This window comes from Aedes aegypti, chromosome 2 (assembly GCF_002204515.2).
Source record: "Aedes aegypti strain LVP_AGWG chromosome 2, AaegL5.0 Primary Assembly, whole genome shotgun sequence".
NCBI lineage: Eukaryota > Metazoa > Arthropoda > Insecta > Diptera > Culicidae > Aedes > Aedes aegypti.
Genome location: NC_035108.1, coordinates 324,333,720 through 324,347,903, shown reverse-complemented (window position 1 = coordinate 324,347,903; position 14,184 = coordinate 324,333,720). Strand labels below are relative to the sequence as shown.

At 44.0% G+C, this 14,184-nt stretch overlaps 1 protein-coding gene across 1 annotated transcript; it reads left to right on the top strand.

Annotated features, from left to right (window-relative positions):
* The first annotated feature begins 2,097 nt into the window (after positions 1–2,097).
* Positions 2,098–4,270, top strand: LOC5565282 (glutaryl-CoA dehydrogenase, mitochondrial). The gene is made up of 6 exons (XM_001649572.2): positions 2,098–2,303; positions 2,376–2,399; positions 2,799–2,933; positions 2,995–3,811; positions 3,876–4,036; positions 4,111–4,270. The coding sequence occupies exons 1-6, from the start codon at positions 2,240–2,242 to the stop codon at positions 4,173–4,175; spliced, it is 1,266 nt and encodes a 421-aa protein (XP_001649622.2). The 5' UTR covers positions 2,098–2,239; the 3' UTR covers positions 4,176–4,270.
* Positions 4,271–14,184: the final 9,914 nt, after the last annotated feature.

The window sequence follows — 14,184 nt, the reverse complement described above, 5'->3', positions numbered from 1 at the left end:
TGTCAGGATAGTTATGAATGGGAATCTCGTAGCGAGCAGCTGGTGTCAAAACCAATGCAGTTATGTAAGACCAACATGCTTCGTATACTCTCCAGAGTCCTTTCATTGTGTGTTCCGGCCTCCGAAAGATGTCAGCCCATTCATGTCCAAAGGACATTGACAGGATTATGTTACATGACGTTATAATTTAACTGGATCGAGTAACCGTAACACTTTGGTATAGGGAGGATATGGCAATAATTTGAATTTGATTTTTAGAAATTTGAAAATATAGTGTAGCTGATGAACTGAAACACAGAAAACTATGAGAAAATGTTCCTCTTCTTCTTCTTTTTCTTCTACTTCTTAACATTACGTCCTCACTGGAACAGAGCCTGCCTCTCAGCTTAGTGTTCTCATAAGCACTTCCAAAGTTATTAACTGAGTGCTTTCTTTGCCAAACTTGCAAATTTCGCATTCGTATATCGTGTGGCAGGTACGATTTTATTCTATGCCCAGGGATTCCAATGAAAGTCCCATTACGAAAAGATTCTGGACCGACCGGGAATCGAACCCAGACACCTTCAGCATGGCTGTGCTTTGTAGCCGCAGACTCTAAGCACTCGGCTAAAGAAGGCCCCCAAATTTTCCTCATGAAATTAAATACTGTACGGGTATTCCTGAAAGAAATCCCAAGATGAATTATTCATGTTTCTTTTATAAGGATCATTGGAAGCGTTTTCTGCGGAACTCTGCAAATGCCAACAAAGGATTCATTGCACAATCTCAGGTAACTTGGTAGCTGAATAACAGTTTATTCAGTTGAAAACAGGATGTATAAACAAAAATGCAGCTGTTATTCACCTATCAACGTTACTTTGAGGAATTGTGAAGACCTTCTACATATAACCTACAATAAAATAATAAAATAATTTGTTAATATGTTCATAGTCCGAGCCACAATAAAACATGCAAATCAAAGAAACTTGCAGATTCCCCCAGCCCGAAGAAATAAACCATTTTCATGATCCTCTTAGCCATTTTTATAACCTGCAAATAAAGAATAAAATTATATGTTAAAATTTCAACAGTCCTGTACTTTTGGCATCCAGTAGATATTTAGAGCATTGCCATTGTGTACGATCAAGTAAAATATGAGGTGAAATAAAGAATAGCAATTGTGCACAACAATTCCTGAGGGAATTTATGGAAAAATTGTCAGAAGAATTTTTGGATAAATTTACAGCATTATAGTTGGAAGTCTTAAAATGTAAATACTAGGAACCTTTTTGAGATTATGACCTCGGAAGGTTTTCTTAGAGCGATTTTTGGAAAACTTATGTTGGAATTAATGTTGAAATTCTTTTTCTTATTCTGGGAGTTATACCTCAAGAGATTCCAACAAAAAAAAATCCAAGTATTCCTACAGAGATTCCTTCTGTTTTATGAAACTTTGCTGCAAAGGTTCTTTCAATATTTGTCAGGAGTGTCATTAAGAAATTCTTCAACTTATTATCAAAACTTTCAAATGGATTTCCTTTAAAAACTTCACCAAGTATGTACCGTAATCCGGGGTAACATTGATCGAAATGACTCACCTTGTAAAAAGTTCAAATCAAATGGAACATTTTCAAACCATGAATGGTGCTTTTGTTTTTTATATTCATGAGCTAATAAAATAAATATAAGTTAAATATTTTGTTATTGCAAGAAAATGAAGCTGCTATTAGAGGGGTTAAACAACGAGTAAGTAATCCAGTGCATCCAATCTCGTAATATTTTGATGGGAATGCAAGATAATCTTAATTTGAAAATCATGGTAAAACTTAGCAGCTATAACATAACTATTTTGAGGAACACATTTGATATAAATCTTAGCCCATTTTTAAGGCGCGAGACTTGCATGAAAGAATATTGTTTGCACCATATGTGATATAATCCAAAGAGCATCAAAACTTCACATACCAACATACAAAGAGATTTTGCTTGAGTCTCTCCGATACCCGTTGGCTGCATACATATCAGATATATGTATGTGAATGTTATCAGTAAAATAAGACAGCGAGAGAGAAAGACAAACAACCTGCGCCCCAGCCGAAGGAGCTGGTCATTTGGCTCAGTGTAAAATCGAAAGTGAGCAGGACCGGTCAAGTTGGAACAACGGGTCTACTCTATCAAACCCACACATATATTCCGCCTGGATATTGTGATGCAATTGGACTTTTGTGGATACTTGAACCTTAAGTCTATGTGAGTCGCTATGGCCCTTCGAATCATTTCCTCTCAGTTGCGAAGCTTCTGCAAGATTGGCAATGTACAACGAGGTAAGTGCATACCAAAAATAGCCTTTGACAAGTTCAAGGTCTTCTACAATAAGCTATTCTATCTACCCACAGCTTTTGCATCGTCCAGCAATGAACGTAAGTATCTTCACACCATTTAAATAAGTCAATTCCAGGTTGCGTCGACAATTACGATTACAAGAGCAATGTAGCAAACGAGCCTCCACTGCATCAGTAGATAGTTGCTTTGCTGCTAAGCGAAACGCAATTCCGTCTCCTTGTGCGCTTATCTTATGGCCCCATAGAGAGCAATCGCTTCTTAACAACGACGACGACCGTCAACGATTGTAATACACGATGAGAACTATTCCCGCAAAACAATCTGTGACGATGATAAGATAACGTACTTCTTTACTCTAGGAGATGTTTGATCGTAAAAATGTGCGAATATTTTCCTTCGTGTGATTTTGAACTCATCTGTGCAAGATATGCTGTTCAGGTGATAACGCAATTCATTTTTCTCATCTGATCTTTTAGCCACCTTCAACTGGGAAGATCCATTGAACTTGGAGTCGCAGCTAAAAGAGGATGAGATTGCCATCCGGGATTCGTTCCGAGCGTATTGCGAGGATAAACTCATGTCCCGGGTAATTTTGGCCAACAGAAATGAAGGTAGCCTCCGCCCATCCTAGAGCTGAACGTAATCAAACTGAAATCCTTTTTTTCATTGTAGTATTCCACAAAGAAATCATGAAGGAACTGGGATCATTCGGCGTGTTGGGTTGCACGATCAAGGGCTACGACTGTGCCGGTGTAAGCAATGTGGCTTATGGTTTGCTAACACGTGAAGTGGAGCGTGTAGACTCCGGCTATAGGTCGGCCTTTAGTGTTCAAAGTTCTCTTTGCATGGGTGCCATCTACGACTATGGCAGCGAAGAACAGAAACAAAAATATCTTCCTAAAATGGCCAAGGGAGAATTGATTGGATGCTTTGGTCTGACCGAACCAAATCACGGTAGTGATCCATCCTCGATGGAAACCCGTGCGGTGCATGATCCCAGAACCAAAACCTACGTGCTGACTGGCAGCAAAACGTGGATCACCAACTCTCCGGTGGCGGACGTATGCATCGTCTGGGGCAAGACCGAGGACGGCAGGGTTCGAGGATTTATCGTCGATCGCGAGCAGAGCTCGACGGGATTGTCCACCCCCAAAATTCAAGGCAAGTTCTCATTGCGTGCTTCCGATACCGGAATGATTCTGATGGACGAGGTTCGCATTCCGGAGGACAACATTCTGCCGAATGTTTCCGGTATGCGAGGACCGTTCGGATGCTTGAACAACGCTCGGTATGGAATTGCTTGGGGTGCTCTGGGTGCGGCCGAATCCTGCCTGAAGGTTGCTAGACAGTACACATTGGATAGGAAGCAGTTCAAGAAACCGCTGGCAGCGAATCAGCTGATGCAGAAGAAGATGGCCGATATGCTGACGGAGATCAGCTTGGGCTTGACGGCTTGTCTGCACGTTGGACGACTGAAGGATCAGAAATTGTAAGACGGATCTTTTTTATTATAAATCTAACGACACCAGTGGTAACGACAATTGACATTTTAGGCACACACCAGAGATGATCTCCATGCTGAAACGGAACAATGCTGGTAAGGCGCTGGAAATTGCTCGCGTAGCTAGAGATATGCTTGGTGGAAACGGAATTGCCGACGAGTATCACATCATACGACATGTAATGAACCTGGAGGCTGTTAACACGTACGAAGGTGAGATCCAAAAGCTTATATCAAAGTTTAAAAAACACATCAAAAGAATTATGAAACTGATCGCTTTTTTTTAGGTACCCACGATATTCATGCTCTCATTCTGGGACGTGCCATTACCGGTATTCAGGCGTTTGCTTGAAATGCAATACATTTAAATGTATAAACCAAGTGATACAACGTGCATTTGTTAAAGAGAATGTAATAAATTACAAGAAGGGAACGATTCAAATATAACTTCTATCGTTTTGTTTGTCTTTCGAACCACCCACCGCTTTGAGTCACAAAAGTCCAAAGCCCACGCTCTCCCACTCAGATGGTCATTTGGAATAACGAGGGTTTCAGGATAGCTAAGCTGCTCTGCCCTTCTACGCTTACTTGTCCCATGTTCTATGTAAACCTTATGGACCGCGGGACAAATATGCGTAGAGCGGCAGTACTTCTCTTAATGATAGATATCAATTTGAGAGGCTCTAGTCTGATGGAAAGCTCAACTAGTGTGCAGATTTTGGATTACTCAATATAGGCCTAACTTCCATGTGTTAGACATAATGTTCCACTCAAACAAAATCAGTCAGTGTGATGAGGCATCATTATCTGATCATCGCTACGTCTTCTTTGAACACTCGAATGTAACTTCGCAAACTTTGTGGTTTAGGAATCCCCTGTCAATTAACTGGGATTACTATATTAAATTGATTGCGACCAAATTTCATGGATATGTGCTCTCTGTCCATTGAGAATCTAAGTGATTTGGATGATGCCGTTGATACTACAACAATGTCTTCGGTTCAAGGAGTCCCTTATTTTCGGTACACAGAAACAGTCGCCTTGGCGGAATGCCTTTATTGGACCTTTGAGATTTTCGTGGGGTTTGCATGTAGTCGCCACTTGGGGCAAGCTCCGGCACGCCATCATCTAGTACAGGAACGAATTCGGCATCAGCTTCACTCATACAATCAGCATGCTGCTAGGGAAAACCTTGAAATCTTCTTTCTGACGCCACGCTAGAGGCATCATCGCTATCCTCTTCATTGCTGTTATCGGCGTTGAATTCTATTTCCTGCTCATTGAGCTCGATATGTAGTTCCACTACATTCGATTCATTATCCGTCTTTATGTGGCTGGTGTTTTCGATTGACGCGTCGAACTTGACATCTCTGTTGATACTGATAGCGTTGGTTTCCGGATTCATTTGACGGTAAGCTTTGCGTCCCTCAGCGTAACCCACCAGCACTAGTTTTTGAGTTTTCCGGTCCAGCTTTACCCATTCCAACAATCCAAACACCCGGAGATGCAATACAATACTGAGAAACCTTGATCGGTGAGCTTGCTTACCGATAGATTTCCAGCTAGTGCCGGAACTTGATAAACTTGGCTCAGCTTGATGTTCCTCGGGTTTCCTTCACCGTTGATGCCTTGAAACATGACTACGCCAATGCCGTTTGCTCTTATTCGTTTTCCGTCCGCTACCGTAATATTATCTTGCCGTGATGAGTCCAGAGTTTCCGATAGATCCACATCGTTGGTCATGTGTGAAGTAGATCCGGAGTCGAGGACTCACAGTCAGACATAGTTCGAGACCCATAGAAGAATCGGGTCTACCACAAAAGGCCGAATCACAAAAGGCCGAATCACATAAGGCCGAATCACAAAAGGCCGAATGCACAGAAGGCCGAAACATACAAAAGGCCGAATCACAGAAGGCCGAATCACAGAAGGCCGAATCACAGAAGGCCGAATCACAAAAGGCCGAATCACAAAAGGCCGAATCACAGAAGGCCGAAATGTAAGTTTTGCACTGTTTACTGACATGACTGCATTTAACAAAGCATGGATTTGTTCTTTTCATATCCAAGCTTTATTTTGTGATTTGGCTTTTTGTGATTCGGCCTTTTGTGATTCGGCCTTTTGTGATTCGGCCTTTTGTGATTCGGCCTTTTGTGATTCGGCCTTTTGTGATTCGGCCTTTTGTGATTCGGCCTTTTGTGATTCGGCCTTTTGTGATTCGGCCTTTTGTGATTCGGCCTTTTGTGATTCGGCCTTTTGTGATTCGGCCTTCTGTGATTCGGCCTTCTGTGATTCGGCCTTTTGTGATTCGGCCTTCTGTGATAATCCCGAAGAATCACCGGTTTCCACAGCAAGGCACGTTTCGTCAGTAGTAGCCATTTTCACCTTCTGCTTCGGTTTCTTCTGATCAGCAACCTTACTGTCCTTCGCAAGCTTCTTGCAATCACGACGGTAGTGTCCCTCCTTGTTGCAGTAGTGGCACGTTACTTTCGGTCTTGCAGATGACGGTCCATTAGATTCGCCACCGGTTCGCAGTACTTTCTCTGCCGCCTGGCGCTCCTCACGACGTCTCCACTCGTCCAGTAACTTGCGCTTAACGAATTTGAGAGTAAGTTCCTCCTCTGATCGGCTTTCCTGTGCCGTGACCAACCTCGCTTATGACTCCGGTAGACTTGAAAACATTGCCTCGACCAGATGCTCCTGGAGTTCTTCTCCCATCGCAGTCAGTCTGTCCGCTCGTGGTACTTCTTCAAACTGCCCCTCATGTCCTTCGCCGTTGCAGCTCTAATGACGTGAGATAGTTGACCATCTCTTCGATTGACAATCCGATAGGCGCCCGTGCCTTTGCGCCGTTAGCAGTCCAGGTGCCATCCGCTTCGTCCGGCTTCGGTTCCGTAACGAAGGCCTTCAATCCTTCCTGGATCAAAACTAACTCCATGCGAAACTTCCAAACTGGATAGTTGGAATCTCCCAGCTTCAGCAGCGAAGACTTGAACTCGTTCATCTTGAGAATTTCTTGAGTGCGTAATGAGGTGTTTCAATCATGCTTTTGCAAGAACAACGGCCCTCTTAAACCGTTCAAATACTGTGTTGTTAGTCGCTAGAAACGATTTTTTTCTATTATGGATCCGACAGAAATAAGGCCAAACAAACAAATCTATTTTTTCTCAATCTCCAAGCGTCGCGACTAATATTTGAATAGTGCGCTGTGCCCATAAACATCATAAGAATGCAGCGCCACACATGTCATTATGACAGTTATGTCGGGAACACACGTCGCGTGTCCCGCACGCGCGTTCCGATTTGGTGGGCGCGCGACAATATTGAATAGGTTGACATGATGAAGTTCTAGTACCGCAGTTTTGCTTCGATTCACCCCAGGTAACCAATAAGCCGTATATTGGGCCAAAATGTTGTTTTACGGCTGATATAATGCTAATAAGCCGTTAAATAGCACTATATAAGCCGTATATGGGGGATTGGGCCCGATATACGGCTTATGGTTACCTGGGACGAACAGATGTATGTTTACGTGAGCTATGGCTGCATCAGTTGTACTCACTTTGTAAACACCGTTTTTCAGGCGGATATATTTGCTCTTAAGCGTGGAGTGTAATCAGCACTTCAACATGATGAGTAAAGTAATAAACTTACGTTAAGATAGTCAGGCTGCCATTAAAGCTTTTTCTACGGCTGCTCGGTAATAAGATACACATGTATCAAAGCTGGTTGGTAAATGGCTGGGCATGGCGTGCCATTGGTACCTCGCGTACTTGCAGGAATTAAATAGACCCCTTTTGTGTGGTCCTTAGCCTCTTGCCCAGCAACTCCTATCCCTACCTCCTCGCGGTACTAGCCGGGATACGAGTAACCTTATGGAAGATCTGGTAACCAACCCCCGGTGGGAACTTTGGTCGTATGCTGACAGGGAAGGAGGGGTTTGCTTTAGCTTTTGCTTCAGCAAACCTGGAGCATCTGCACTCCATGTTAGGGGCGGCTCACAACAGCCTCTGTTCTCCATGTCAGGGGCGGTTGATCATCGTCCGAGTGCCAGAGAAGGACTCTAAACTAAACTGCGCATTATGGTCCTCCGAACATTTAGGGGGAATGGTCCTCCTTTAGGGGGTTGGTGTCAGGTCCTGCAAACCAGCCGTAAAAAAATCAAGCAACGAATAATCAACGAGAGAATACGAACCGGGACAATCAGCGAAGACCACAGCAACGTAAAGGGACTAGCGATTGGAAGCTCGGTACGTGGAACTGTAAATCTCTCAACTTCATCGGGAGCACACGCATACTCGCCAACGTGCTGAAGGACCGGGGGTTCGGCATCGTAGCGTTGAAGGAAGTGTGTTGGAAGGGATCAATGGTGCAAACGTTTAGAGGTAACCATACCATCTACCAGAGCTGCGGCAATACACATGAACTGGGAACAGCTTTTATAGTGATGGGTGATATGCAGAGGCGCGTGATCGGGTGGTGGCCGATCAATGAGAGAATGTGCAAGTTGAGGATCAAAGGCCGGTTCTTCAACTTCAGCTCACTCCGGAAGCACTGATGATGATAAAGACGCTTTTTACGCGTAGCTTCAACGCGAGTACGACAGTTGCCCAAGCCACGACGTCAAAATCATCATAGGAGATCAAACGCTCAGGTTGGCCAGGAAGAGGAATTCAGACCGACGATTGGAAAGTTCAGCGCCCACCGGCTGACGAACGAAAACGGCCTACGACTAATTGATTTTGCCGCCTCCAAGAATATGGCCATTCGTAGCACCTACTTCCAGCACAGCCTTCCGTACCGATACACCTGGAGATCATCACAGCAGACAGAATCGCAAATCGACCACGTTCTGATTGATGGTCGGCACTTCTCCGACATTATCGACGTCAGGACCTATCGTGGCGCTAACGTCGACTCCGACCACTATCTGGTGATGGTCAAACTTCGCCCAAAACTCTCCGTCGTTAACAGCGTACGGTACCGACGGCCGCCCCGGTATGACCTAGAGCGGCTCAAGCAACCGGATGTCGCAGCGGCATACGCGCAGCAACTCGAGGCTGCATTACCGGAAGAGGGTGAGCTGGACGAAGCCCCTCTTGAGGACTGCTGGAGGACAGTAAAAGCAGCCATCAACAATGCAGCTGAGAGCAACATCGGGTACGTGGGACGGAGTCGACGGAACGATTGGTTCAACGAAGAGTGCAGGGGGTTTTGAAGGAGAAGAATGCAGCGCGGGCGGTCATGCTGCAGCAAGGGACCCGGCAGAACGTGGAACGCTATAAACGGAAACGGCTACAGCAGACCCGCCTCTTTCGGGATAAAAAACGCCACCTGGAGGAGACGGAGTGCGAGGAGATGGAACAGCTGTGCCTGTTTCAATAATGTTAGCCGTGAAATACGGAGGCGCATCATCATTGGAAGTCGGGCCTACTATGGCCTCCACAAGAAGCTGCGGTCAAAAAAGATTCACACCCGCACCAAATGTACCATGTACAAAACGCTCATAAGGCCGGTAGTCCTCTACGGGCATGAAACGTGGACGATGCTCGAGGAGGACTTGCAAGCACTTGAAGTCTTCGAACGTCGGGTGCTTAGGACGATCTTTGGTGGTGTGCAGGGAAACGGTGTGTGGCGGCGAAGGATGAACCACGAGCTCGTCCAACTCTACGGCGAACCTAGTATCCAGAAGGTGGCCAAAGCTGGAAGGATACGATGGGCAGGGCATGTTGCTAGAATGCCGGACAGCAACCCTGCGAAGGTAGTGTTCGCGTCGGATCCGGTTGGTACAAGAAGGCGTGGAGCGCAGCGAGCTAGGTGGGCGGATCAAGTGCGCATCTATTTGGCAAGCGTGGCGCATAGCCGATGGAGAGATGCGGCCACGAACCGAGTACACCCGATTCTGTTTTTGCACGGGGGATGCGTACCGTGCAAAAAAAAGTATTGTGGCGTGAAATTGTTGATTCAGTGTTATCTGTTTAGATGTTAACTAAATAAATGAAATGAATGTATCAAAGCTGCTAGCTACTGACTGCCTTTGAGAGATTGAAAAGGAACAAAAAAGAGACTAAAAAGAGATCGGATGGGAAACAAAAAGAGACTTTAATATAAAAGATTTGTGAATCTACGATTTTGATTCGTGTTTTGCTTGCGTCGTGAAGTGCTGCTATGGGAGCAGGAATTCGATATGGTACTACTATAGGCACATGTGTTACTATAGTGGCTGGAAACAGACCTGGATACACGCCTCTCACGCCGAGGACCTGGGATTGAATCTCATCCCCGAGGTTAGTCACTTATGACGTAAGAGTTATAGTGACAAAGTAAATACTAAAATATGATTTTTAGTTGTTTTTATATTATTTTCCTTCATAACTAAGATAAAAAAAAAACGTTCAGATGACATGAAAATAACACCGCTGGATTTTTATTCAATTGTATACAAATATTTGTTTTTAGCTGATTGACAATTGGTACATCGACCCTACTGTATAGTTCTTCCTAGAATTTCATCAGAAGCTTATTCACAATTCATTTATTGTTTCTTTAATGGTTTGTTGGAGAAATTCCTTCATGAAATTTGTTCAAAATACATTCAAGAATTATAACTGGAATTTTAAAGGATGACCCCAGAAACTACTTCAGAGACTACAACGAGTTTCTTCAGGAACACCTCCAAAGATTCTTTCCGAAGTTTCTCAAAAAAAAAATGACAGTGACACTTCGTTTTCGTCACTTCGTCGACACTAGGATTTCGTCCAAAATATCTGTTTAGAACAATTTCAAGAATTCATGCCATAATTTTACCATTGATGTCTCCACTGCTTTCTTGGGATTTCCTTCAGAATTGTCGTTCAGTTATTGCAATATTTCAAGCAAGATTTTTTTTCTAAGGATACCTTTAGAAATCATTCGAAAGATTCCATCTACAATTTCTTCAGAAAATCCATCAATTTTTGAAAATTTTCCAGGGTTTTTTTTTCAAAGAATTTATCCAGGGATGACTCCATAGAATTGTCAAGGACATTATAGGAGAAATCCGGAGAGTGTCACTAAGTCTCTGATAAAATTTCTGTGAAATTCCTAATGAACTCTTGAGACGATTTCTGAAAAACTCCTCAACTTTTTGGATGAGCTTCGACTGAGGTTATGTTATTGAACCAATGTTGGCTTCAGGCAATTAAAAACGTTATTTTTTTAAGTAGATGAAAAAACCGAATTTAGTACTATACCATTTAATTCCACTAAGTGAATCCTTTGACAGATACGCGTATTTCGACCTCAACTGTAAGGCCGTCTTCAGTGTCGTGTACTAGACTCGACTTGAAGAAAACCATCGTATGCACATATTATATATTAGCACTAGGTACAAACGTATTTCCCTACCCATTATTATTTTTTAACTTAAAATTTATGAGCTTTAGGTACATTCCATCCCTCTTTTGTTGAAACTTTAAATGCTGAAAGGTACATCACGGGAACGATTAGTAGGTACCAAGTTGAATAGCCATGTATTGCCGTTGCCGTTGTTTCTGTTGAGTAGCGTCGTAGGTACCTGTTTGCAAATTTCCAGACTCTCCGCCACATCCAGTTTCCAAGGAGAAGAAACATTTCTCAAAATTTTGATATCGGTCGTCGTAATTGTATGTCCTTCTGAAAAGATATGTTCTGCCACACTGAAGACGGCCTTACAGTTGAGGTCGAAATACGCGTATCTGTCAAAGGATACAAACTCTAGTGGAATTAAATGGTATAGTACTAAATTCGGTTTTTTCATCTACTTATAGGTATTCTACTAAACAGCTCGAAGATTTATTATCATCATGGCTATTTTTTTATTTTTCCGTCGTTTCGGTCCGTTTGGGACCTTTTTCAAGGATTCAATCACTGCGGTTTTCTAGTCAAGATGGCATTTAGCAAAGCCAAAGAAAAATAAAAAAATAGCGTTTTTAATACCCTGAAGACTGATCAGCCAACATTGGTTCAAAAACTCCTCAACTTCCGAGGAAGTTTTGGACTTGTGTAGACATGCTAACGTGTGGGGAAAAACGTGAAGAAGCGCTTAACCAAGCAACGAAAATCCTACGGAAAAATAACTACCCACCGTGGTTTATAAACAGAGTTAGGAAAAAACGCGTACACAAACACTATAACACAATGAAAGTAGATAGTACGTTATATCAACCCCACAAATATGTGTCTACGCCGTACATACCGTGCCTGAGTGAGAAGCTTGGGAAAATCTTGCGGAGAAATAATATAATCCTTGCTTCCCGTCCGCAAAACAAGATCAAAAACACTGTTTTCAGTAAAACTAAGGATCCCATAGCACCAGGGAAGCAGAAGAATGTGGTGTACTCCATACCATGTGGTGCGGATGATGGGAAAGTCTACATTGGACAGACGAAACGCATGCTGGAAGTGAGGATTGCAGAACACAAGAATGACAGCAAAAAGAGGAATCCAAAATCGGGATTAGCAGTGCACACGATCGAAGAAGGCCATGTCTTTGATTTCGAAAAAACGACTGTTTTGGAACGCATCGAGAACCCAGAGACCAGGATGATCGCAGAGGTCTTCCATATCAAAAAGCAGGGAGAAAAAGAGACCGTAAACCTGCAACGTGAGTGCGGTTATTTCAACTCCACGTACAATGGTCTATTGGCGAGACTGCGTGGAGAGCCACATACACGGACTACTGAGAGAGGAAACATTGACGAAAATGAAACTGGGTGATGAGCAAGGTGCGCTCGTTAATTGGGGTTTTGGGAAAACCATTAGTATAGTTGTGACAGACCAAGCTGTAAGGTTGCGTTCAGCATGTTGTAAGTGTTTATGTGAAAATTGAAATGTTCTTTGTAAATTGTAACTGTTTAATAAATGTAATTTTAGGCGTCTGATGAGGGCTGAAGTGAAGTAAGCCGAAACGCGTAACGCAAAATATGCTGTTTTTGTCTGTTGTCACCGAGAAAAGCCAATATATAATATTAAAAGAAAAAAAAAAAAAAATTGTGCAGACATGGTCTGAGGGTTGTAAATGACTGGACAATGCGTACCATTGGTGCTTCGCGTACCTGCAGGTATAAAATATACCTCATTTGTGGTCCCAAGCCTCTTGTCCAGTAACTCCTATCCCTACCTCCCCGTGGTGCCACCTGTGGTACGAGTAACCGTAGGGAAGATCGGGTAACCAACCCTGGTGGGACCTTGGTCGTATGCTGACAGGGAAGGGGGGCTCCTCTCTTCTGAGGGTGTAGCTCGGCTCAATACAGCGTCTGTTCTCCATGTTTGGAGCGGCTGATCATCGTCCTAGTGCCAGCGTGGGACTCTGAACAGTGCTGTGCACGATGATCCTCCAGCGAGACAGGGGGTTGGTGCAGGTCTTACAAGCCAGCCGTAAAAATCATCAGTACAGGAAGCATACAATGTAAATTCGCACCGGAACAAGCGGCATAGACCTAGGCATCGAAAACGGACTAACGATTGGAAACTCGGATCATGGAGCTGTAAGTCTCTCAATTTCTTGGGAAGTACCCGCATTCTTTCCGAATTATTGAGGGTCCGCAAGTTCGACATCGTAGCGCTGCAGGAGGTTTGCTGGAAAGGGTCGACGGTACATACGTATAGGGATGGTTATACCATCTATCAGAGCTGCGGCAACAGACATGAGATGGGCACAGTTTTTATCGTGATGGGCAAAATGCAGAGGCGCGTGATTGGGTGGTGGCCAATCGACAACAGAATGTGAAAGTTGAGGATCAAAGACCGTTTCTTCAATAACAGCATAATCAACGTGCACAGCCCTCACCTAGCAAGTGACGATAGCGATAAGGACGCTTTCTACGCGCAGCTGGAACGTGAATACGACGGCTGCCCAAGCCATGATGTCAAAATCGTTATCGGAGATCTCAACGCTCAGGTTGGCCAGGAGGAGGAATTTAGACTGATTATAGGGAAGTTCAGCGCTCACCAGCTTACGAACGAAAACGGCCTTAGACTGATTGATTTCGCCGCCTCCAAAGACATGGCCATACGTAATACCTACTTCCAGCACAGCCTCCCATATCGATACACCTGGAGATCACCCCAACAGACTGAATCGCAAATCGACCATGTTTTGATTGATGGAAGGCACTTATCGGACATTATCGACGTCAGAACATATCGCGGCGCAAACACCGATTCGGACCACTACCTTGTGACGGTTAAAGTGCGCCAACGACTCTCCGTTGTGAACAACATTCGGTACCGACGCCCGCCCCGGTACAATCTGGAACGACTCAAGCAACCCGAAGTCGCAACTGAATACGCGCAAAGCCTTGAGGCAGCGTTGCCGGAAGAGGGAGAGCTCACCGAAGCCC

Bases quoted from the DNA above. Each gene is read 5' to 3' on its own strand.
- LOC5565282 (XM_001649572.2), top strand. From the start codon at position 2,240: ATGGCCCTTCGAATCATTTCCTCTCAGTTGCGAAGCTTCTGCAAGATT. The intron at 3,812-3,875 runs GTAAGACGGATC...TTGACATTTTAG, and splicing joins CGACTGAAGGATCAGAAATT to GCACACACCAGAGATGATCT. The intron at 4,037-4,110 runs GTGAGATCCAAA...GCTTTTTTTTAG, and splicing joins GGCTGTTAACACGTACGAAG to GTACCCACGATATTCATGCT.